Source organism: Anas platyrhynchos, chromosome 1 (assembly GCF_047663525.1).
Source record: "Anas platyrhynchos isolate ZD024472 breed Pekin duck chromosome 1, IASCAAS_PekinDuck_T2T, whole genome shotgun sequence".
Classification (NCBI taxonomy): Eukaryota; Metazoa; Chordata; class Aves; order Anseriformes; family Anatidae; genus Anas; species Anas platyrhynchos.
The window spans coordinates 24561885-24587044 of NC_092587.1; the positions used below are offsets into that span (position 1 = coordinate 24561885).

Genomic DNA, 25160 nt, shown 5'->3' on the forward strand with positions numbered 1-25160 from the left:
CTTTGCTTTGCTGTCTTCAGTGCCATTAACTTGATCCTAACAATTAGTGCCCTTCCCAGGCTTTACTGACTACAACAAATTTGTCCCATGCACAAATCTGGGTGGAAGGTCTGCAATGCCTGGACTCTATTCTGTTTCTGATAAAGCTGAGTGAAATGCCAGTAGGAAATAAATAAATAAATTAATAAATAAATAAACAGAATGACTTATATTACAAAATTAAACTCCTGACTGCCAGGAAATTACAAAGTAAAGGTTGCACATATAACATCAGCTCTGCCGTTTGGATATTTGCATCATGCTGCAATCTTGAATAACATCACACTGTATTTTTATACTGTAGAAAGTTATCCATGTGTATTGCAATTCAATAAACCCTTAGGGCAAAAGAGCCTGGAACTGCAATGTAGAAAGAGATTATGGAAAAAAATCTTCAGACCACACTACACTTCATTGCTAGCTTCCCAAAGTCTAAGATCACCCAAGCTTTGTTTCTCCCACAGAATGGTACAAAGATTAAGAATACAAAACTGCACATTTTTCATATCAATTCTGATTTAGAATCATCTCTGAAATAAATTGTTTTGTCTCAGCTCTAGTTCAAGCCAACAGCAGTTTATTAATCAGTTCACGTGAAATAAAAAATAAAAATAAAAAAGAAGGCTAATCTCCCCAGAATGAGACTACAAGGTGGTTCTTCAGCTGACTTTGACAACTACCTCCATCATCTCTGACAGATCCTGTACATAATTCACATTCCTGCTACAACAGTTTTCACCTTTTCTCTAATTTCCTATATCTGCAGTGGGTGTTGAGGAGCTAAGTGAGAAGCTGTGTTGCTTTGCTGCACATAAGGAGTTGAAGAACTTTACAGGGAGAGATGGAGTTTATTGGAAGGAAGGGCAAAAGGGACAGAAGAAGCCCCACTAGCTCATTTCCTCCTCTCCATAAATCAGTTCCTAAGTACCTCAACACCAGGGATACACGATGCATGTATTTCTAGTCAGAATTGCTGAAAGACAGACTGATTTGCCCTCACAGCATGCTGTTGGCTAAAATAGCAAACCATTTCCAACACAACAGGCATTGAAATAAAACTGACTTCTCCAAGGAACTGCATTTTAGTTACAGCCCTCCTTAGGCAGATTATAAAAAAAACAACAGTGCTCTACAGGTCCTCGATGGGGGGTATCAGGTTTTAGGACAATGTTTATTCTAAAACAATGACTAAAAATAAATATTTAGTCAGCTTGGTTCAGGACCGACAAAGACAACAGAAAAATATTCCTGATTCTATTCCAATTCATTAAAAAATCCTATTCAAACCAGTTCAGGTTAGGTTTGACTCTGTCAGATTGCACAGGATTCTCAGCACCCAACAGGGAAAATGCAGAGTGTGTGGACTGGGGATGATAGGGATGATAAAGTAGGAATACCTGCAGCAACCTCACGTTCCTCTAAGTGTGCCAAACAAAATCTATAAATATCCATGTTCAGCTGCAACGTGTTAAAGCCACTGAGATGAAGGTTACTTCAGAAGATCACTACAGATGATGCATGTTCTCCCACCTTCAGAGCAAACACTTCCTGCCCAGCAAGGTTCAATCTCGTTATTAACTGAGGCTGATTAAAAGCAGCACTGAATAGCAAAAGGAGGACAGAATGGAAAAATCTGGTGGCAATCACAGGAATTTAGTCTGGGAGAAAACCGACCTCTGGCTGGCAAATTTCTGAGCAGAGGTACAGGGATTAAATTTTAGTAGGCTGTAAAACTTAATGCATACATGGACATATATATTGTACAACAACACCATTGTATACAGAATTGCAAGACTTCTCAGGAGCTTGAAAATGTTCGTCCACACGCTGGATGCACACAGTCAGGGATGTGTTCCACACATTTATGTAATGCCTTTCAGAAAATGTGTAAATGCAGCCAGATTACATAAATCAACTGCACATTTTCTTTAAAGGTAGAATGATCTAGAAACATAAATATTCTTAAGATTGACTTTAACTCATTGACCTTTAGCTCATTGATAACCACTCTTCCTTTAGGATAAGTCACTGGGGAAAAAATAAATAAATAAATAAATAAATAAATGTCTAGGATATTAATTTTAAAATAGTTTTTCTCTACCCACTTTGAATTCCTTTTTTTTTTTTCCTAAATCTGCAGTCATTAAAATAAACCTTATGATCTCAGTGACATGGGTTCTTTTGAATCCTCAGAAATACACTGTACCGTCAGAAAAAGGCCTGACAGACTGAAAAAAATACAATTTAATTGACAAGCTTCATGGACACTAAAGGAAAGTGGAAGAACGTGCCATTCACGGGCCTGCATGCTATGGTGACTGTAGTAATTCCTTTGAGAGGATTTTCCTCTGGCATTTTTTCCACAAATTAATTTCTTAGGAGAGGTTCTGGGCAGCCTGGGGCAGCTAGCTGGATGGTTAGCTGAGGATTTGCTTGAGAAAGGGTAGAAATTGATTCAGACAGCCGTGTCTTCTACCTCCATCCCTTGTTTTTAGAAGGCCTGTTCAAAGTATGCTGAGGAGCAGACACAGCACACTCACTGCATGCACTGGGTGTCAGACTCCAACACTCCACAGAAGCCATAAATGAATTTTACTGTAGTGAAAACAAACTGTAGTGATCCTTCTGGGATTGCCTTCTAGCTCAGTCCTAGCGCAGTCTTGCCACATGACAAGATAAACAAGAAAGATTTTCCTTACCTAACTTAAAACACCTACCTTCGCTGACTGCATTGATTAGCTTTCTGTTAATTGCAATAGGAATTCAGAGGCACAACTCACATGCAGACAATTCACTTAGGTATCAAAATCTATTGAGGAATGCCACCCTACAAAATTATGTGGCTTGGGTCTATGTACAAGGTAAATGTCTCGGTTCCTTTCACACTTCATTGCACAAGACAGACACTTCAAAAGCGTGATTTATGCCATCCTAAGGTAGACATCTCGAAATGGTGACATTAATTACGATCTGAAACTGCTCTGTTCCTCTAGTGAGTGTACAGGGAATCTAAATGAGACACTGAAGATGGGCAGGAGATATAACCCGGGAGAGCTCACACAGCCCACCCTTGACAAAATCTTCTGGATAAAAATATCTGTGTGACTTGAATATACAAAGCTGTCTGGGAGGGTGTTTGCCCTAAATTGATGATGTTAAAGGCAACCATCAGCAAGATTAAACAGCAACCAGGAAATTACAAAGTTACTTTTGATAGAAGGAAGGAGTCAGCTTGAAAAATAACATTAAAGAAGCATGAAAATTTGCAGCAGGGGCTGGAAGAAGCTTTAGAGCAAAGACGGCAGCAGGCAAAACCTGGTCAGGCACTACCAGAGGTCAGCCCACCAGCACCACAGCTTCTGCCTGGGCTGTAGGATTTTACTGGGTTGTCAGTATTGGCATGGCTCCTGCATGGGCACACAGGGAGGGGGTACATGCAGCGCTGGAGCTCCCACTTGTCCAATCAAAGGTGCATAAAAGTAGAGAACCCACATCCCAGGAGAATGGGGCCGTCTTTGTAATCCATGCTGCTTGCGAGATGGGGAGAGCATAAGAGAGGGTGAATGGGTGGGTGTGATTAGAACTTTGGGGAAGGGGGTGGGTAGGAGGATGTTTAGAGATATGCAGTACTTATTACCATTATTGAAGTATCTGGTGTCATGGTTTCTCTGTTCTGGTACTGATAATGATTTTGTGTGTGTTACTAATAGTGGCTGCAATTTAACTACATATCACCAGTTAACCACTTCTATCCTGAATTTGTTAAAACAACGTGAACTTGTCAGCTTTTTCCCGCAACAGCATCACATTCGGGGAGCTGTAGCTGATCTTTGAACCTACACAAGAGGTGAGGAGCTAGAAGAGGCCATTGAAGCTACTGAGTAATTCAGTGCAATTCTGAGGTTTATACTTTGGGATTTGATGTATCATCCTCTACAGAATTTGTATGAATACATTTTGAAACAATCGTATTGGCCCCTAGTTGTAGCCTTAAAAACTAGAGCACAGATAAAGCTGTAAGTATAATATTCGAGAGCAATGTTTACTGCTGCTGATATAAAATGTGACCTTTGGTTTAAACACAAAACAAAATAAAATAAAATAAAATAAAAACAAATAAAAGGCACTTTTTAAAATAACGAAGCTTATCCTCTCCAGACTGTTTTGCTATGCATCAGAGCTTTTGCAGTCTTTCTGATCAATTGGATCTGCAGGGTCTCAAAAGAATGTAATCACCTCTCTTTGAAAATAGCCAAGAATGTATTCACTTGAATAAACTCAATCACTCTTCTAACTTTTTCAGTGTAAGCTGTGTACTTTCAGTACAGTTTTGTATATTCATTCTTCTTACTGAATCTATATTTGGTGATATTTCTTCACCAAGTCCAAATACTTTTGCATGTAAATAGTCATTCATAGATACAGAAATACTCTTACACACAAACAAGAATCTCTTTGACTATATCAATGGATGTATCTAGGTATCTAAAGTGTCTACAAAAATGTAGACTGATTCCACATACAAGGCCTGAAAAAAAACAGATTTTGAAATTAAACTATTTCCTGTATTGTCTGCTAGCACAGACAAACCTCTTCACAGATCACAGTATATAGAAAAAAAAAATATATATATATATGTAATAGGAGAAAAACTACTCCTAATCAAAAACAATGGCTCTAGAATACATCTCAACTGTGCAGTAATTTATCATAAGCTGATAGTGTTAGCTTTAGGTAGGTCTGTTTAGTCCACCTGTGGTTTATTCTTATATATCTTATCATTATGAAGGGGGAAGCCAAGATGTTATTCAGCTGTTTTATACAGTAAATTTCAAATTAATGTATATATATTTTCTTTGCATAAGATATAATAAAGAAATAGTATCTAAAAGGTGTGGAAAACAACAACAATAAATCCTCTTGTCCCTCAGCACTGTTTAAGCGTACTTACTCAGAAGATATTCTTTATTTATCAAGTTCAGTGGACACTGTCCACCTATTTCAGTGTTTGCTCCTGGATGTCTTATTTTAAATCTTTGCTGGTGAATAAAGGAGAAAAGACCCTCTGAGAAAACTTTTCTCTAAAGATCCTTGCTGTTAACACTAAGTCCAAAGCTTATTGATGTCACTGATTATTGATGTTCACTAGCTTCAGCAACCACTAAATTGGGTCCTTTGAATGGGTCCGAACTAATGATTGATTCCCAATGCAACATCAACTTCTTAGTAGAAAAGTAAAGGTGATTTACTAACAACATTTCCCAGCTTGCTGTGAGAAACAAATGTGAATCAGCTTGATTAAGGGAAGCTGGAAGGCAGAAAGGGAATCAGGGTAACAGGAGATAGGGCAGGGAAAGTTGGGAACCACGTGGAGACATGTTTACAAAGCTGCTTGGATTGAAGAGCCAGTGCGAGAAGATCTATGAACCAGAAGAAAAACAGAGAGCTAAGGGCCTAGATTAGTGTGTTGATTTATTTATGACATACCTACTTGTTATAAAGAATAATCAGTCTAGAGCTGTTACCAAAGAAACTCGGATATTCTTGTTGAGAAGAGCAGAAAAGAGCTCTAGGTAGAATTTTAACTCTATTTGTACACTACCTGACAAATTGGCACAGACGTGGAGAGGGTAAAGAAGGAAGGATTAAAGGATTACTCATTCTTTCTCTGAAGACAAGAATCAGGGACATGAAATTAATAATCAGGTTAAAGTTTCAAAGAAAAAAAAAAAGAAATCTACATAATTAATCTCTAGAGACTCATTGCTGCAGGTTGTTGGGAAGACCAAAAGCACAAACGGATTCAAAAATCCATTAGAGAGCTCCATAGCATTGAAGTCCACTGGAGTTTATTATATAAAGATATACATGTATATTCCATTTCAGTGTGTCTTACCTTGCAGGTTACCAGAAGCAGGTACAGTCTGCCTAAATATTAATGAGTACCTTTCTATAACAGATACAGTATGTCAGATAAGCATAGCTTTGATATTCCTCAGTCCAAACAGACTTTTTTTGTAATATTAGTAAAAAGAGAAATTATAGGGTTCTACATGTTATAAGGACAGAAAACAGAGGCAGCACTTATGTTATGCTCAATCTCCCAGGAGCGGAACCATTAGCGAATTTGATTCTCTGCGCAGGCTGTTTGTAAGAATAGTGAAATGCACATGCTAAGTTCTTACAGCACCTAATGCACACATTTAATTTTTCTTTCCAAATAACCTTGCAATCTTTTTAAGAGTTGATGGTAATTTTCTTTTGCATTTGCTCTTGCTAGGTGTCAGGGCAGCAACTGGTAACCCAAAAAGAAAACAGAGCAAAAAAATCCTGAGTCTTTCTACTGTTTTTAAGCATTTTGCTCTTTATCTGCATGAATGTTTGCATTCTGTTTCATATTCATCTTCGAATTTTACTTGAAGTAGTATCAAAATTGGCCACTTGAGGGCAATACTGCAATCTAATTTTCAACATTCTGCTCTAAACCAGACCTCCATGTCATATTAAAAGACGTATTTCCTGGATATTTGAGGGTCCAGTTTTATTTGCATATAGATTAAGTATGAAAAATATTTGTCTTTACTCAATTTTTCAAATGCTAATACATTAGAAAGAGAATTTCAGTGAAAGTTATAGTGACTTATACCACAGAAAGCTTAAGCAACAGCAAACAGCTTTAATGTATTACATTTTCTTCACTGCAAAACTTGAAAATCACTTAAAATGATAGTTTCAACTAAGGGTATCTGGGTCTATGCACATACACCAGTCAATGAATTCAAATCCAGGAGGCACCTGACATATTTCAGTTGAGCAAATGGACAGTGAGCCAGAGAGGGGGCAGTTCAAAGCAGCCCACAACACATTCACAGGTGACACAGGATGAGGCACCTCTAGAGTCTACAAAAATGCATCCATAGTTATGAACTGGGACTGAGCTGGGAAAGGCTAGTGGCTGAGCAAAGGAGATAATTTATAGTGTGATAAACCTGGAGATAAGTAACCATATAAGAGTGTCTTACACACCAGCTTCTATAAAACCGAAGTTTATTCATAGGTCACCTTTTTGCACAATACACAAGCATAGGCCAATAATATGAAGGCGATTATTGTACACGTTGACAATGACCCCTCCTTTAATTGGTACCATATGCAAAATTAAAATCTTCTATTTTATTAATAATTTTTCAAAGCACAGATGGTCTAAATAAAGGGTTTCCAATTTTCCTCAAGGAAATAAAGCTATTATGCAAGCTTCGTAGCAAAACATTAATGTGGCAGAAAGCCATTCCCTGCTTCTTTCCAACCAGGGCCCAAATCTAGAGTTGCACTTTTGTCACTCCTTAATGACACACAAAATCCTAACGCCAATTAAATATTTAGCTTCTTTTGCTTTCTGAATCAAGTTAATAAAATCTGCATAATCTCTTTCCTCCCCCTCCCCACAAAAAAAAAAAAAAAGAAAGAAAAAAAAAAGAGGCAGCTGGTGTGTACAATGCACTTAAGCTCCTCCTGAACTGTCATTTGACTAATGCTTATTCAAGAATTCATTGTTAAGTCTTGTCACTCCAATTGGGATAAGCAAATTTGAACAGTAAGAGTCACTTACAATAGTTTTCTAACAAAGAAGCAGTGGAGAATGTATTATTTAACTCATTAAATTTATTATTTTCTTTACACGGTTTCTCTAAATCATTTGGTATCATTTGGTATCCAGTCTTGAAAAATGCCTTCTTCACATTTACATACCACATTCTGGTTACTTCCAGCAAAGGTAAAGGGTTATTGTGCATAGGAGATCAAATATCCTGAATTTGCATTAATAAAGTTGTAACTAAGTCAACCACAGTTGTGGATCTATTTCTTACTCATAATGGTTTAATTACACCGGTAAAAGAATATTTGCTGACAGATATCCAGATCAGATCTCCAAATTATCGTGCAACATTACCAAAGGCAGCACATCTATGATGGAAATACAGAAAATTAAAACTCTTTTAAAATTAAAAGATTAATTTAGTCCACCATTCTTGGGGAAAAAAATAAAAAATTATACACTAGGAAATTTTTCTAGACAATAGTCTCTTCCACAGGCATGATCAGGTCCCAGTGACACAAGTGGGTATTCTGTCAATCACTGGAAGAACAGATCTTAGACACATTTTCTGTCTTTACTAAATATTGACAGGCTGGAGCTTCACAATGTAACAATTTCCCTTCCTACACACTAGAGCTGGCAGAAAACGAAGTCATTCATATGCATTCTCATATGCATTCAGGACCACATTCCCCAGCTGGAATGAATATGCATAGCTCCACTGGATAGTTTGGAGAGGAGATCACTGTGCTAGCGTTGTCCATCACACTGGCATCAAGTGATGGCTCCATAAAGTTTACTAGAAACTTGATACAACCTCATCTCACAGGATATCCATAACTGAATTCAAACCTTCTCCCAGATATTCTTTCCTGACCACTGTCCTCTTTTCTGATGACTAATGTTTGACGCCTCTGCACCAAGCACAGAAGACTTTTTATGATTTTCCCAGTAGTGTTGTCTGACCATTAAGTAAATTCTCAGTGTTTCACTTCTCGTGGAGACTTCCTGACTCCTTCCAGGCTCGTTATAGGGCACACTGCTTAAGCTGAGAGACAGTCTTATACACCCTGTTTTCCATCATTCTGTTGATTTGCATTTAAATTTCTTCATCATTACAAATGTGCTTTGTGTGATGCCTACTTTTTGTGTATTTCTTGCCATTTTGACAACTCTGCCTAAAGCTGTGGAAGATGTAACACTACAGCAGCAGTTACCAGATTGGAACTACTGCTGACATGCTGTTGCTTCTATCTATCATTTTTATTGTTTCTTCAGCTGCCAAAGTGCTCTGTAAATGATGGCTAGCACCCCTTTCAGCAGACTTCCCTCAGCTGGAGCCATTTTACAGAGCCTTATCACAATCACTAATGAGTATTAGCCTTTAAAGTACTGCCTACTTCAGATATGATAGTGATGCTGCATTTTAATATAGAAAATTATACTGAATTCCAGGGTTTGAAAGTGGGTGACCTTTGGTAGTCTTCCTAAACCCACACAGACAAATTGCAAAATAATTTATCTCCATGTGCTTCCACAACTTCTGAAGAGTGAAGGTAAGTAGGTTTATTTCACCTAATTTTGGCCATCTAGAATTTGGCATGTTCCTTAAGGCAGTCACAGCAGAACAGGAAGGAAGCAGACAGTTCTAGCAGGAAAAAAAAAATAATAATAATAAAATAAAATAAATCCAAAAATAGTGTCTAAATTGAGTGGGATGTTTTATACTTTAGAGATACTGTTTCTCCAATAGCTAGAATTAGATAATGAGCTTAAACTAGGCATTTAACTTTCAGAGAACTAAAACTGTAAAACAAACCAAATGGTAAGCATCATCAAGAGTCCTGGCAGTGATACCATAACATTCACACTGATTCAAATATGAGACTTGCTCCTACCCCAAGAGAGTTACATGGTCAAAGTGCACCCATCCTCTGATGGCTGCTGCAGGAGTTAAGCTATGTCACTTCACAAAATCACTGCTACTTTGAGACGTTGATCCTTGAAAAAGAAAAGAGCAGCCATAGAACTGCAGTTCCTTCACAAAGTGCTGCCATGTTGCAAGGACAGTTCTTTGCTGAAAGAACAAAGGAATGGAAAGATACCTTTGGAAATCCATAGGACTGCTAAGCAAACTAGACCTGGAGACCTGGAGTCTCCAGGCACTTGGACATGTCCAGAGTTAATCAAAGCAAGGCATGTGTGAAACATCCTTCTTCATAAAACCTAGAGACCATGGGGAGATACCCTCTGCACACTATTCTTCCTTCCCCTTATTTGGAAGTGCCCTGCCCCTCATCCATTCTGTTTTACTGCACCTAAAACAAGAAATCTAAACAAACCATTTTAAATATTTACTTTCCTATTTTTATAGTGCTGTCAATATACAGGCATAAGATGTTACTGAATCAGAGCACCCCTGCAGCTGTGTTTTAGAGAAAATTCCAAGCTTGCAACTGCTGTCCAATGCCACCAATAAAAATTGGCTTTGAAGCAAGCAAACCCCAGGTGCCTTCACAATTCCACTGCACAGGCCAGATCTCCACTTTGTCATGAACCAAACCCCAGTTTTTCTGAGAAATGAAAGCTGTACCTGAGGAGAACATTCACCATCAGCTCAGGACTGCAAATAAAGAAAGGGGGAAAGAGAATACGCATATTACCTGTTTTTCTGTCTACTTTTCCTAAAAGTGTGCAAAGACTCAGAAATAAAACATTTTACCTTTACAGAAAAGTGTTTCTTCTTGGGTGGATGCCAGACTGTGGCAGCTGAATGAATGAATGCCCGCAAAGGTGTTAAGGATGTGACTAGCACATATGCTTTTATGATGACAGAAATGTCTTGAGCTTTAAAGATGTCCTTGTGGTCTGGTGAGGCTGAGACCTGATTCCTGGGAAGTAATAACAACACGGAGAATTAATGAAGAGCTTCTGCATCTCTTGTAGAAGTAATTACTTTTAGAAGTAATTAAAGAAATCCAAGCAGCTTAAATAACAGAAGTGCATAGTAAAACTACCCAAATCTAACACTGATTTCTAGTGAAGTCAGAAAAAAATATGGAAAGACTACACTATCATAAGCACTTTCTTCTGTGTAATACAAGACCACAAACATGTGGTAATGCATGCTTGTACTATGGAAAGACATGAACTATGATTCCAAATATTATGAGCAACTGTAACACCTAGGAATAGCCCATAATAAATCAGCTAATCATAAAAGTGCAAGTTAATTTAGTTCAGGAAGTGACGTGGCTCTCTAGATAGCGGGCCACAACTCCCATAGTCTGCACAAAAAGAATCAGCATAGAAACTGGGAAGAAACAAACAAAACTGGGCAAAAATCAGTTCTCTAAAAGCTCATTACATGGGGAAACTTGAACGACACTTGGGAATATTCACAAAAGTGGTTATTAATCTGTTAAAATCTCTGAATATCAATCTACCTCACAACAAATGCAATGAGAGGAAGAGTATACAAATTATATGCATCTAAGACTGTGATTAGTGGTAAAAGAGGGACCTCACACTTTTCTCCCATTTCTGTGTAATCTTTGGCAAGACATGGCCTCACCAGGCCTCAGTTTTGGCTTCTTAAAGAGAATCTAACAGTATCTGTGCTAAATAGACTTTTTTCTTCCCCTTGCAGAATGGTAGGGCCCCTGACCACATAATCTGTGTGATGCTGAAATATAGGAAACAGCATTTGGGCAGCTAGTTCTCAAGTATTTCTTAGTTCTTTTCTTAATGGAAGTCTCTTTGCAAAGGACTATATATGTGTGTCTGTGGTAGGGGTAAAGGCAGGAATGAGGACAGGAAGCATCTCAGACACTGTGAGACCTAAACATTCAAGGGTGTCTCTGGATCTGTATTTATCTGTCTAGGAGTCTAAATGCCCTCAACATAAGGGCTTAGTTGTTCACACACAAAGCATGGACAAGCTTTGCTATTACAGATTAAAAAAAAAATAATCATGCAAGTATATAGAAAAAGATACAATACATCTAAGTGCTTCATCTGCTGTGGTTTCCATTCTCACTCCATTCTGTATCCCTGACGCCCAACTAAATGCATTATGAAACACACAGTTTCTTCAGTAAGGTGTGATTAGCTTACAGCTGTGCACTATTAGCCTGGCTCCACACGTGCTGTAGATGGGCAGTGTGTGTCCTGCCATTGCTTTTGCTGCCATGGGTGATGTTGCTTGTAATGCTGGCCCTTGACAGCCCGCGCCGACTGGAGCACTCTGGGGTGGCAACTGGGAGCTTCAGGTCTGAAAAAGTACGAAGGGAAGGAGAAAGAGAGTCAGCAGATCAGTGAAAACAGCACTCATCTCCTGATGTTAAAGAAAAAATGTGTAAAACACAAGAGGTAGAGAGGAGCTGCAAAAATATAAAATAGAAAATGCTTAGACTATATCCTATTCAGAACTGCTAGCAGAGAGATTTATACCCACTGAGCACCCCCTTCCATCTGCAAGCTCTGGCCCACTTTATATGTGAGCATGAGTGCTGCATAATAAAAAAAAACAAAAAAAACAAAAAAAAAAAAAAAAAAAACAAAAAAACCAAAAAAACTTTCCTCCTTCCTCTAAATAGAAATCCTTTATTTCTAAATATAGAATACCAAAACTTGTGTTTCTCAGACAGCCCTAATTAAAATTAATGTGGATAAGAAATGTGTTTGACAAGGACCAAGGGACTTTGCCACTGTAATCACACAGTTCAGTAAATAACAACATATCCCTGTGTTTAGATTGACAGTTTAAGGCTATGTTTTGTAGTTACTGAAATATATGTGAGGTTTAGCTCTGCAACTGAATGCAGTGGGAGCAGGACTGATGCAGCAGAGCCCTCAAGATTGCTGAGGCATGTGAATATTAATAGTAATCAAAATATTGTGATGTGATAGCAGTCAATGGGTGGTATGTATTTACTGTTCCTACTGTGCTTATAAAAAGGCATAGAGCTCTTATGTCATTATTTCATGCAGAGTGGTTTTCATTAACACTAACACACCTCACTTTTAGACATTTCAAATTCTTAAGTAATAGTCAAGGAAAAGTCAAGCTGTTCGCATTATTCCCAAACCTCATCACTTATATTTTTTAATGACATACTTCATTGTGCTAATGTTATGAAGTGATTTGTATAGCTTTTCTTTTAATGCATGTGCTCTCCACTTCAGTACATGAAATGAAAAACAAAATTGAAGCTGTATTTCTGCCGATGAGCTGTGAGCAGCCATTCAAGGAAAAGAACTATTCGTTTTCATACTGTTCCTGTTAAAATGACATTGTGATTGTCTATGTTTATCAGCTGTTCATCAGATCAACTCAGTTCAGCCTTTCAAGCTCAACTGGGATCTAAAATTAATCTTGTCCTTTGCCTTACACGCACCATTTAGCAGGAGCAAAGGCTTTACTAATCAAAACCAGGCAGTTATTAATACAGCACTGCATGTTCAGATTATACTCTCACTGGTATCTTTGTGTTGTGTTATGCATTATAACTGATTTGGACTTTGTAAGCGCCTACCTGTTTGCTGATAGTACAGAGACAAGATAGACTACTGTCTGTCTACTTGCCTGTGCAGTGATAACAGGAATAAGCCAGTAAACTCTTATTTATTTAGCAGACTTGCTTCTGTATATACACAGGGAGCAGACCTGCTAGATCAAATGGTATTTTTTCCATATCCACTTCGTAATAACCACTGGCATTTCACTATGGCAATTTCCACCTATGGGTAACATACAGAGAAAATGGCATTCCACCATGGCAATTTTCAATGGTCTCACTGAACCTACTCCTATCCATCATTTTAGTTACCTTACTGAAGTGTCTATACTAGCAAAGCACCATTCTTGGGCTTTGTCCTTAAGCAATGGAGAGAGAGAAAGAGACCTCAGTCTCTGATTGGATCTGTTTTTTTATTGACTATGCAAGAAAACTACACTAACTAAACTAAGTACAACTAAGTATACTTCTCAGAGTATAAAGTTTGATCATACAGTTTTGGTGTTCAGCCAAAACCAAAATTACAAAAACTCATACAGGCCCTCCACAACACATGGCTGACTTCACAGATCTTTCTCTGATGTATCCTTACACTGGTAAAAGGGAAAGACACAGCTCCTCCAGGAGCCAAGCCCTGCTCCCCTCTATCCATGACACCAAAGCACATCCATCAGGAACAGCCCAGCACAGTCAGACTCTGGAGCTGAAGCCTCATGGCCTAAGTCTTCAATCAGCAAGAACAAAACTGCTTCTGTCGACCAAAAGCAGTACCAAGCTTATACAAAACCCTGTGAAATGTACAGTAATCCAAGCTACCCCTTGGTCAATGCTGCCTTGGGAAGCAAAAGAGGCAGATTGTCCTACCGTGACAGCTACAGCATGCAGCTGAAAGGAGGCAGAACTGTGGTTCCAGACCAAGCTTGTATATAACATAAATACATTAAGCCATAGGTATGTAAAACAATTAACAGAACTGTGTAAAGGACAATAACAGCTCTTAAATCATTTGAAAACCAAATTTTGTCAAAGATGCACATTTTTCAGCAATTGCTTTAGTTAAAATGACCATGGTGTTGAGAAAGCACAATTTTTGAAGTGCAATTTTCTTATTTAAAAGAAAGCCAATATTTCACTGAAAATGAGAAGAAGGCAGCAGAAAAGGGTTGTTTAACAGAAAGTAGAGAGCATCTTTTCCTTTTTAAAATATGGTTTTAATTGTGTTGCTAGGGCAACAAGTAACAGATATTGTATTAACTCACAAAGCTGAGTTTGAAAATAATGAGATGACATTTGTACTTTACCCCTTTTAAATGTACCCCTTATAAACCAGAAATTTAGCTGTTTAGGGGAAATACAAAAGAATACTTTGACATTCTTCACTAACCAGTGAACCATTTACTGTAGCAGGATATAGCAAAAATGGGCAGAGACAGTGAAAAAGAGAAGTGTCCTAAAATTCTCAAACCACTGGAGAGAAGCTCCTTAGTGATGCCATAAGTCATTGTAAAATGCCCTGACATAAAAAAAAAAAAAAAAAAAAAAAAAAACACTACCATCTCTCTCTCAAATAAAAGAGAAGGTTAAACAAATTCAGGTCACTGGTTATTAGATTTGAGATCTAAAAAAGGGGCAATGTTCTTAAATTATTCCCCATATAGACCATCCTGTTTGTATGGTGCCTTACACACCCCTGTTTGGTTTCTGTTAGCACCCACCTGGGAGGGAGCTCATTACAAAGTGGCTGGAAGAAGGAGAAAGGGAAATGAGACTGTCACAAGGCACTCGATCCTTTGAGGTGACACACAGTTCGCACACCACCAGGCAGAGCTAATGAGAGAGTGACAGTCCCTTATTTCAGTAAATCTACTCCTCGTAATCAATGAATACAATTATCATAATAATAAAGAGACATCAGTAGCATTGAACACTCAGCTGCATCAGTTCTCATGGCAACTCTTCACCTACTGTTGCACTCAATAGCAGTAATGGTGTTTGTCAGAGCTGTAAATTTGTTAATCAACATCATCATCAATGAAAATTAGCTCACAGTGTCTTTACTGTTTGTTGTAATTGACATGTTTTTCCATCTTGAAATCACTCTGCAAGCTGTTGTTAATTAACCAGTCCCTTCAAAGTATGTAAATAACAGCTACATTTTAAATAACAATCACATTTGATAGTAGAAGTGAGAGAGGCTCAGCAGTTGATGTATCAGTCAGCTTGAGAAACCAAGTTAGCAATAAAATGAGTCCCAATACTGTAGTTCTCCTGTACAGACTACATTCCTTTTTTCAAAACTCCTAATCTTAGTATGCATAATTTTTGTAGCACAGACCTTTAAGATCAAAAGGAGGAAAAATGTATTCCAGAAAAGAACATTTTTCCTTTTTTCCTTTTAAAGTGGCTATGCAGTATTTAAAAGGCTGTGCAATCCATTGATCCAGCATAAAGCGAAGGACCTAAGGCCTAATACCTACTTTTTTTTTTTTTTTTTTTTTTTTTTTTTTTTTTAAATCCTCATTGAAATTCTGGTTTGAAGAAGCCTTCTTATGCTGACGTCTCTGGAGTGGTGCTATTGAAAACACCAACAAACAGCACTGATTTCCAAGTCTCGACCTTAGAAATCCCTTCTCCGCCTGCCTGTGGTGGTCTCTGCAGTGCCATTTGGATGGGTAAGGAAGCCACTGCACATTCTCAGCTGAATTCACACGTTAGCCCTCTAACCACAGCAGTGGGTAAAACACAGATCTGCGTCGCAGTAACAGCTGGGCAGCATATGGGAACGAGAGGTATAAGATCCACCAAAGCAAGTCAACACCTCTAGATCAAAAAAAATTAAGTGCCCTTTTGTCACATGAACTGGTGGCAGATTTGGTTCTGTCAGCTGCGATCTCTCGAAGTACCAGCGTCAAACAGATCAGATGACAGCAGCAGCAGCTCCGCTGGTATCTAATGAGGCCTTTCAAATGTTTTACACAGCTATGATTTCTTGCTCCCTCTCCCCCCAACTCCGGCTCCCAAGTTATTTTCTTGTCTTTGGCTCAGATTTCTGAAGTGTAACATGAGATTCAGCCCACATGCAATAAAGAATGGCTGATTTAAGAGTTACAACATGGGGCTGAGCAAAAGGTTTACCAACTGCTAGAGGTACTTTTGGGCTAAGTGAGACTTCCTGGCATGTAGCCAGGTCATTGTTTACATGGCTGCAGCCACGTGGAGTGACAGTAAATGGAGGGTTTAGGTCAGCTTAAACATGTGGTGGTCTGCAGGCATAAGGAAATCAACAGGAGAAGATCCCACAGGCTGAACTAAGTGAGTACCCACTGCTTTAAATGAGTAACACTTAATTGAAACAAAAGGAAACAGAGGACGAATACAAATGTGCCCTCTTCTTTATGCTCTCCTTTTTATTATCCTTTGATGTTGTAAGGGGAGTTATGATATTTTTTATTTTTTTTAACTTTGCTTGAGATCAAAGAGGCTATATTGTACACTCTTAAAACATGGAGCAAAAAACAGCTATGACCATTGTCTCTGTGAGGAAAAGGTCAGTTTGTTTCTAAAATGCCTATCAACAGCCAGTTTTATTAGAATAAAATAAAATAAAATAAAATGTCAACACGATTGAGTGACCTTGAAAGCTCCTGGTTGAGTATGGAAGCACAAGGCTATAGATTGAATGAAACACAACTAAGATGCTGTGCTTTGTTCTGAGTCCATCATATTGTTCATTCCTTTAATATAGGACATTGTAAGCTCAGCACATTTATACTCGCAGTCTTCATCCAGTTGCTTTTCTTTTAAGCAGGACAAACATCACTTCAGAACATGACAGGGCATTAATAATGGAGGTATATGGCAGGCTTTTCATCTAAAAACTTCTGAACATCTTCCTAGATTTTCATAGTGGCAGATTGTCTCTAGCAGGATCTCAAATTCTCTCACACAGGAAAAAAAAAAAAAAAAAAAAAAAAGGAGAAAATGATAGTCATCTCATATCACTTCTCAGCAGTTTCTAATGGAGCACAATATTCAGAAAGTATTGATAACAGGTCATTTCTGCCTGCCTTTCAAGCTTGCTCTCTGACCTGGCTTCTCAGTGAGTTAGAAGAACTGTGTATTGCTTTCTGTGCTGGGATCATCCATCTGTCTGACTGGTGTGGGCTTCTGGAGAACAAAGAGCTCATTTCTGATACAGACTGCACAAATTGCACTGCTTCAAACTGGTCCTCCTCTGATATTTACGGCTGGGCAACTTTCCAGGCTTCGTAGGTTTGAAAGGTGTGTTAAACAGCTGCAAAGATTGCTTCATATCAGGATATGCTTAAACAGCTTTCATAGAGTCTTAGGCAGACTCCTGAGCACATCCAAGATCAGTGAATTTTGATCAAAGCCTATTATCCAGTTCCTTTTGCTCAGTCATGTATAGCAACCTGCCCTAATCTATATAACCATGAAAGTGGTGACCATTAAAAGGGCATTTCTTCATTTTTCAGTACTGATTTCAGAGAATGGATGATTTTAGCTGAACTACTGTCCTTACATGACTTGAGGTCATTGCAGGCTTGTCACAGAAAGCAGATCTATTCCATTTAATTGCCTTCTGTTATCCATTTGACCTATCTGATGAAAAGACTCTGAAACAAAGATTAATACTTTCCTATGGCTTACACATTGTTCCTTGAGGTTGCTAAAGAAAGAGAACCTTTAATGCTCAGAGTTTTATAAGCTGTGCACTTAGAACAAAGTGCCTCCGAAACTCAAAGCGGGTGCTGAGTATTTGAAGGAGGCTGGGGGTAGTCCTGAACCCACTGAAGTCCTGGCAAAATTTCTGTTGTTTTCATGGGAAGATGATTTATTGCTTAAACACTCTTTTGATGAATTTAACATGTGTTATAAGCTTCATTTGTGATGTGCATATTTCTGCAGGTTTGATATCCCACTCACTGACTATTGATCTGTTGATCAGAACTATTGATCCTGTCCTTAAAATGTTTTCATATTAGAAGATGCAGACATCCCTCCCTCTGTAGCACAGCTAATTTCAAAGTAACCCACAGCAAATATTTAGAATGAAGAAACTTCAAATTATTAGTAACTTCTGGAAATTTAAACAATGGCTATCTAAATATGTTTAGTATAGGGGGGGAAAAAAAGTTTTTGAGAAACCAGATCTAGATGGAAAGGAATTTAAACTGTGGGTTGGAATGCACTGAAATCCATGATAAAAAACAACTGTGAAGTTTCAGAGTTATAAAGACAACCAAATGATAGCACATCATTTTTAAATGTCTGTGTTGTTTATTTTTCCCCAATAAAAGCATCAGCAAACACAGCTTCAGTTTAGATTAATCATTTACCATGTTTGTCACTTCTCTGTTTTGGCAGATGCATTGACAAGAGTATTAAATACAATGTTTGCTTCTTCATTCCTAAAGTATCCTCTCAGTTAAAAGATAAGGATTTTACAGTATCTTCCAAAGGGGCTTCTTCTCTGTGCACCCTTCATACCAGAACTTAAGTTTACAGATAAGCTACAAAAACTCTGGAAAAGTATCTCAGCAAAAATGTTGCTTGCCTGTTGTGTGATTAGAGCCACAGTTATGATTCTGTGCTAGCAATACAGTAGAAGATAGAATGGTATATGAGTGAAAGCTAAGTAATTACATTCATTTAGCTGCAGTTCTTTTCAGTCTCTTCACATCTGCTGTTATTACTGAAGTCCTAGCTGAGATCTGACCTTGTAGTAAAACACAGAAATCCTGCTGCAAGTAATTTATAATCAAACTAACCCAGAAGAGACAGATGCTGATTTTGTAGGCCATCATTGAGGCTTTAAGCAACTTCAGTAGCAAAATGGTAGTAGGTACAAAACTGTTCACAACTTAGGTGTAGGCATTTTTAGGGGCCAGATGGCAAAAGAAATAGATCCCCCTATAAAGAAGCATGTTCCTGTCACAGAGGTGCTGAATTATTAACACATAAAATAACTTTAATCTATAATTTCGCTCTTACAGCATCACCCCACAGGGTTTCCTGGATCCAAAGACAAACATCCAAAGGGGTGACAGTCGGCTGCAGTGGCTCTAAGCAGAGCTCTGAAGGCTCGCTGCAGCTGGCCAGCACTCGCTGCCAGCTACCGATGAGAGACCTGGGACAGTGGCAGAGGAGAAGGAATGCTGCTCTCGCCCTCGGACTCAGTTACTTATGTCAAGCAGCAACACCATCCAGGTCAAAGAGAGTGGAAAATAAAAGCAAGTAACAACCCTGCCACTCTGTGTTGACTGCTGGCTAATGAGGATGCCAGCATTAAAGGCATGATGGGCTCTGTGGCTATACTGCCCCTTGCTCCCTCCCCTCCCCTCACCTCATCACCTTGCCTGCTGACCCAGAGTAAGCCAGGGACAGTGGGGGTAGGCAGGGCAGATTGACCAGGCAAGAGGGGAGAAAAGCTGAAGGAAATTAGCTCCTCAGTGAACAGCAGAGAGTAAAAATATCACGTAGTAAGAGCCCAGTCACACAGCTGGACTATCTTGGTTCTCCCTCCCACCCAATTTTATTAGGGTCATGTCTATCCCAAAACCTCCTGTGTGATTAACACTGCTGGCTAGCCCTGCAGGTGATCAAGGGAGGATGCAAGGCTCTTGGACACTCATAAAATCTCTGCACTGGTGACACTAATAAAAAGAAACCCAGAAGGGAGGCATACGCCAAAAGTATTACTTTAAAAAGAATCAGTGATCTGGATGGGTAGAGAAAACAGCTGTATGTGGCACAGGCTGGGCCCTGGAAGAGGTGAAGCAAGACAAGGCTTATGTGGAAAGACAGTCTAGTCTGGATCACTTAGGGAATGAGAAAACCATGGAGACTGTTTCAATACTCTATGTGTTGACGCTGCTTTCCTAGGAAAAAACTATCAAAAACAGAATTTGTTGTGCATACATCAGGATGTTTTTTTCTGTGCCCTAAGCTAAGGCTGGGCCATTGGGTTTCTGTTCACATTATGGACCTCAGTCCTTCCCATCTATCAGGTCAGAGCAGTGCCAGGAGTTAGCCAAGCCCCATCCTGACCCCACGTGCTGTTGAGCTGGATCACCTGAAATCCCTTTGCCAATCATTCTCCAGCCTCAGAGAGCTTCAAGGTTTGGGCTGTTCATGGGAAGATTTTAGTCACACAGTCCTGCAATTCATGCAATTCATGCAATTCTTCAGTCGCTCTCATGCTGAATTTTAGGATTCTTATGACTAGGTTCATATGACTTATCAAAAAAAAATCACTGCCATGTGTCCATCTTCCAGCAACCTCTTTCACCTTTTTCCTTCTCTTACTCAATCCTATTTATTCATACACATCACATAATTATTTGTCTTTTTTTTTTCTCTTCTTATTAAATCTTATTCCAGTTTGACATCCCTGTGTCCATAGTACTGTCTTCACATATTCTTAGAACCAATCTGAATTTTCAGACTGATGAAAAAATTTTCCATTAAAGAGATGAAGGAAACAAGCACTGACCTGATTATTTTATACAATTCATTTTCTTTACAGCAGCTAAATTGATGTAAGAGATATGTTAAGGGTCGCATTCTCTTAAATATAAAACCTAGCAGTTTAATAGTTGTACAGCAAAACAACACAATGGCCTAGGAATATCAACAGATAGAATAACATCTTTCAAAAAAATAACCTTTACCCTAGTACCCACTGCTTATCAATATCAACAGTCATACCCACAGTAAATCCAGTAATCCCTTAGTCTCAGCCTTGTGCCTGATATTCTTTTCTATGACTTAGTGTGTCTTTAATTAGATCACATAATTCTTAGAGCAGCAACTTTGCGTTTTCACTTTTACAGGAAATTGCTCAGCTCCTTGGGGGGCTGACTAAATGACAAACACAGTAATAACAAACCAACTGATCCTCTTCAACGGGAATTGCAGAGAAGCCCTGTTGACTCAAACACACAAGAGTGAAAATTAGTCACTGATTTGAAAGGAAACAAACTCTCATGGGGAGGAAATACTGATGAAAGCTGTTCTTTCCTCAAATCGTTTCAAAATTGAGGATGAAACAAATCCTACTATTTGGCGACTTTGCTGTTGTTGGGAAGAAAAGGCTTTCAGAGGATGCAATCAAAAGAAAGAAGTGGAAAGAGCTGACTATATCACATGAATGGAAGGGAAAGGATAGTGTCTGGCTCTACACAGACTTGCTTTAACTTATGCCTTTTGTCCCCTTAACCATTACACTGAAATAAAATAATTTAGCTTTCTGATTCTAATTTCAGCTTCTGTAGGTGAATTTCACTCATGGTAAAATAGACGTCACACATACAGTAACACTGAAGAGGATTCATCTCTGAATTCAGACACTAGCACTTTGAGGTCTGGTCTATACAAAGATGACTCCCTCTGTGCCAGTCTGTTCCCATTCCTGTCCGTGGATGTCAGCGTAGACTTACCCAGTCAGCACAGAGCTATTCAACTAACCTAAATTAATGCTGTAACTAAATACTCTCTCGGACAGTGCTGACTTTAAACTGTACTTCTGTTAATTTGGGGAGCTTAGATACCAAGTGTTGGATTCAGTTGCCAACACATAGACATCCATTGCCATCTATTGATATCTGCCTGAGCCTCCAGCTGCTGGTCCAGAAAGAGTTCAGAAGGGTTCTTCGCCAAACCTGCCTGTCCTACTGGGTGGCCTGGATTCCCCATGGTGTCTCAAGTGGCATGAGACTCCTGCAGTGAAACAGTTGCCCTAGCCACTGGGGCACATGCTGATGTGGAGACACCTAGATTTAAGACATTGATTTCTTTCTACTTTAAAACACTGCGGCTGATTTTGATTCTAAATCATTTTTACTGATGACTGAGAGGTGAGAAGTAAGCCTTTTTCTGTCTGACAGTAGTTCAGCAGATGGCTAGAATAACCCACTGTTACTAGGTGGGAAAGACAGTCAGACCCCTGCCACCGAGCTCACAAAACTACTTTAATTTCAATAAGACTTCAGAGTCAGTTAGGTTACTCTTTGCTAGGAAATCACTAATAATATAAATATGGAATAAGATGCTTACAAATTGCCCTTCCCTAAAGGGGAGAGAACACCAAATGGTTTAACACACCACATACACATAGTGGCTTGTACCACAGTCTATGGACAGCATATTTTGTGTGAAAATGTGCATATTTTAAGGGGAAAGCTCAGTGTGCGGTGAGTGCTTCTTCTGTTTGTGGTTTTGTGGTAGCAAAAATAATAAAACTACTGCAATTGCCTTCCTCCGAGTAGTAACCATTGCTTTTTTTAAAGGAAGTCTGATACAGCTTGAGTAGGAACTACCAATTCCTTAAGTCCTTTGAAATTTTTAGAAATCTGCTCAAGTTTGTCCAGAAATGGTACTATTTCATAATAAGTCTTGTAATAATTCTCATTCACATATATAATTCTCCTTCACATTCCAGTGCAAGGGACCCAAGGCAGTAGGCATCACTGAAGACACTTAAAATTCAGCCAAAACCAAAGGTATCACTAACCTGGTGTAATATGACCTCACTATAAAGAACTCTCATAGGACCTGGCTAGATGTTCATTACACTGCATGTTCCTTATGATCAGTTTTGACAATTGACTGCACCAGGAAATTAGGAAATGTCCAAGTGACACTCAACATACAGCTCTTTAAGGAGAATACTTCATGTAAGTTTTAAATATTTATCAATCTTTAAATGAAACAGTAAGAAAAAAAAAAAAAAAAAAAAAAAAGAAAGGAAAAAATATGGTACTGATTAGGAACCAGCTACCATAACTTTAGCTGAGCATCCAGAAGTCAGACATTTAATCTAGGCTATTTGTCTAGGCTCCATTTACCATTAGTGGTTAGAGGTAATTGGTGATACATACCTCTGGGGTGTAATTCAACCAACCTACTTCAAATATATAGTTTAGGACAAAATGAAAGTCTTTGAAGGTGCCCCTCTCTCTCCATTGACTTTAGAGGAAGAGTAGAATACTGGTGCGGAAGATCCCTAACTTCTAAATGGTTAAGTGAGATATGATGAATCCTTCCTTTATGTCGTAAATCTAACATATATATTTACAAAAGGAGAAGGTGGCAAGGCAAGGCAATCAAACTGAGCAATCTTATATACATATATACATCTGCCAAACAAAGCTAAATACTAATGGAATAAATGTGGGGTTGGTTGTTGCTGGATTAAAAAAAAAAAAAAAAAAAAAAAAAAAGTTTATATACTGAAGATAGATCATAAATCCAAAATAACATCAATGCTGGATGTTTAGTGATGCAACTGAGACGAGAATGTGTCCCTCTGTAGTTTTGTCCAGTTCCTATTTGAAGCTGAATTTCACCCATAGTAAATTAGAATTCTCTGGCAACTGGCCCATAACCTTTAAACTTTTCTGGCTGATGGTTCTGTTTGATAGTGTCTCTGCCCATGGCAGGGGGGGTGGAATTAGATGATCTTTATGGTCCCTTCCAACCCAAACCATTCTATGATACTATGATCTTAATACACAAAGGGTTTTTATCAGTAAACTGTATCTGGATTGAAACCAAACTCTAACAACGACTCCTTCTCTGTACCACAGCATTTTTATAAAGCTGAACAAACATATTACATTGAACCCAGGGCTTTGAAATGTAAACACTAATACACTATGTTAACACAAAATAGTCCAAAAATAAGACACTTATAGCCAAATTATATTCTGCAGTATGCAGTGGCTAAACAATGTAATGTTTTTAACTGAAAAGATACTGCTAAACTGTAATTTGTATTTAAGTGGTGTCTGAAATGGATTATCATTCCTGTCTCATTTTTACTTTTTTTTCTTACTTCTTTACTTTTTTTTTTCTATGCATTTATGACTAAAACCACAAAAGAATTATAAGCCCGACAGTCTCATTTCAGAGACTTACTGTGATGACTACTAAAAGACCTTCACCCTTTATGCATATATGAGGAAATTAAGTTACCTGAAAAGACTTTTGTTATCTGACACAATCCCTCTTTTCTGCAAAGGAAACGCTGAATTTCTGGAAGTAGGTTTACCTGTACATAAAAAAAAAAAAAAAAAAAAAACCTTTAATGATTTCATTCAGACAATAGCTACTTTTTTTTTTTCTTTTCTTTTCCTGGTTTATTCAATGGTTTCATGTTTAATTTATCACGGACTCTTCAGGAACAGTTTTACAATTTTGCCATCCCTGCAACATGGAATAATAAATGTAAGGTATGGACTATTCCTCAATGGCCACAACAAAAGTTCAGATTTATGTCTCTCCTCCTGGCTGCTGAGTTTTTATCCCTTCTCTGCCCTCCTTTTTAGTTTCTGTGACTTCTCTGTCCTCTGCTGGTTATCAATCTCTGTCTCTCACTGCACGGAAATAGCCTCTTGAATTTCTGTGCTTGGGAACAGTGGTAAGCTAACATAACTAAGCCATATCCAGGCTCTGCAACAAAGAACTGTGTTGCACTGTGGTATGGACATGCTGGCTGCAAAGAATGTTAGGCCAATATTTAAAGTTATCCAGAGATATGGGCCATCTGGTTTAGGTCCCTGCTGTGCTGCAGACTTCCTGATGGAACCTGGACAATTCCTTTGATCACCTCATGTCTCAGTTATCCATGTGTGAAACTTCTGGACATTGCAGAGTGCTGTAAGGATTATTATATGAGGCTCAGATACAGCAGTGTGCATAGAATGAGCAAAATGCAGTTTGCAGAAGCCTGAGAGGTTTTATGATCTGAGACCTGAAATCAAAGCATCTGTGTTTCTAGCAAACTGGAGTTGTTATAATATTTTCATTTGGATATATCAAGATAGCACATGCTGTCCCAGGGAACCCCAATGTACATTCTCCTAGCTTGGACTTCAGTGGACATGACAGTGGCTTTTTGGATTCTTATGAACTCAATACCTGAACTAAATGCATTTTTAAAGTAGCTCCATTTCTCCCAGTCTCTCAGGTCAGAGTCTTGC

The 25160-nt window shown here is 38.5% G+C and overlaps 1 protein-coding gene across 5 annotated transcripts in view; it reads right to left on the reverse strand.

Moving 5' to 3' along the window:
- Positions 1-25160, reverse strand: part of CPED1 (cadherin like and PC-esterase domain containing 1) — a 148416-nt gene that overhangs the window by 85826 nt on the left and 37430 nt on the right. For 3 of the 5 annotated variants that reach the window (XM_005013138.6, XM_013093574.5, XM_005013137.6), the window contains exons 5-7: positions 24154-24229; positions 11753-11909; positions 10359-10527 (exon numbers count right to left, since the gene is read on the reverse strand). In XM_005013138.6, the coding sequence (XP_005013195.4) occupies positions 10359-10527; positions 11753-11909; positions 24154-24229 (402 nt within the window). Of the gene's footprint in view, positions 1-10358; positions 10528-11752; positions 11910-14539; positions 14668-14870; positions 15027-24153; positions 24230-25160 lie in introns of those variants that run through there. The other 2 variants (XM_013093575.5, XM_038186922.2) reach the window with 2 other exon arrangements.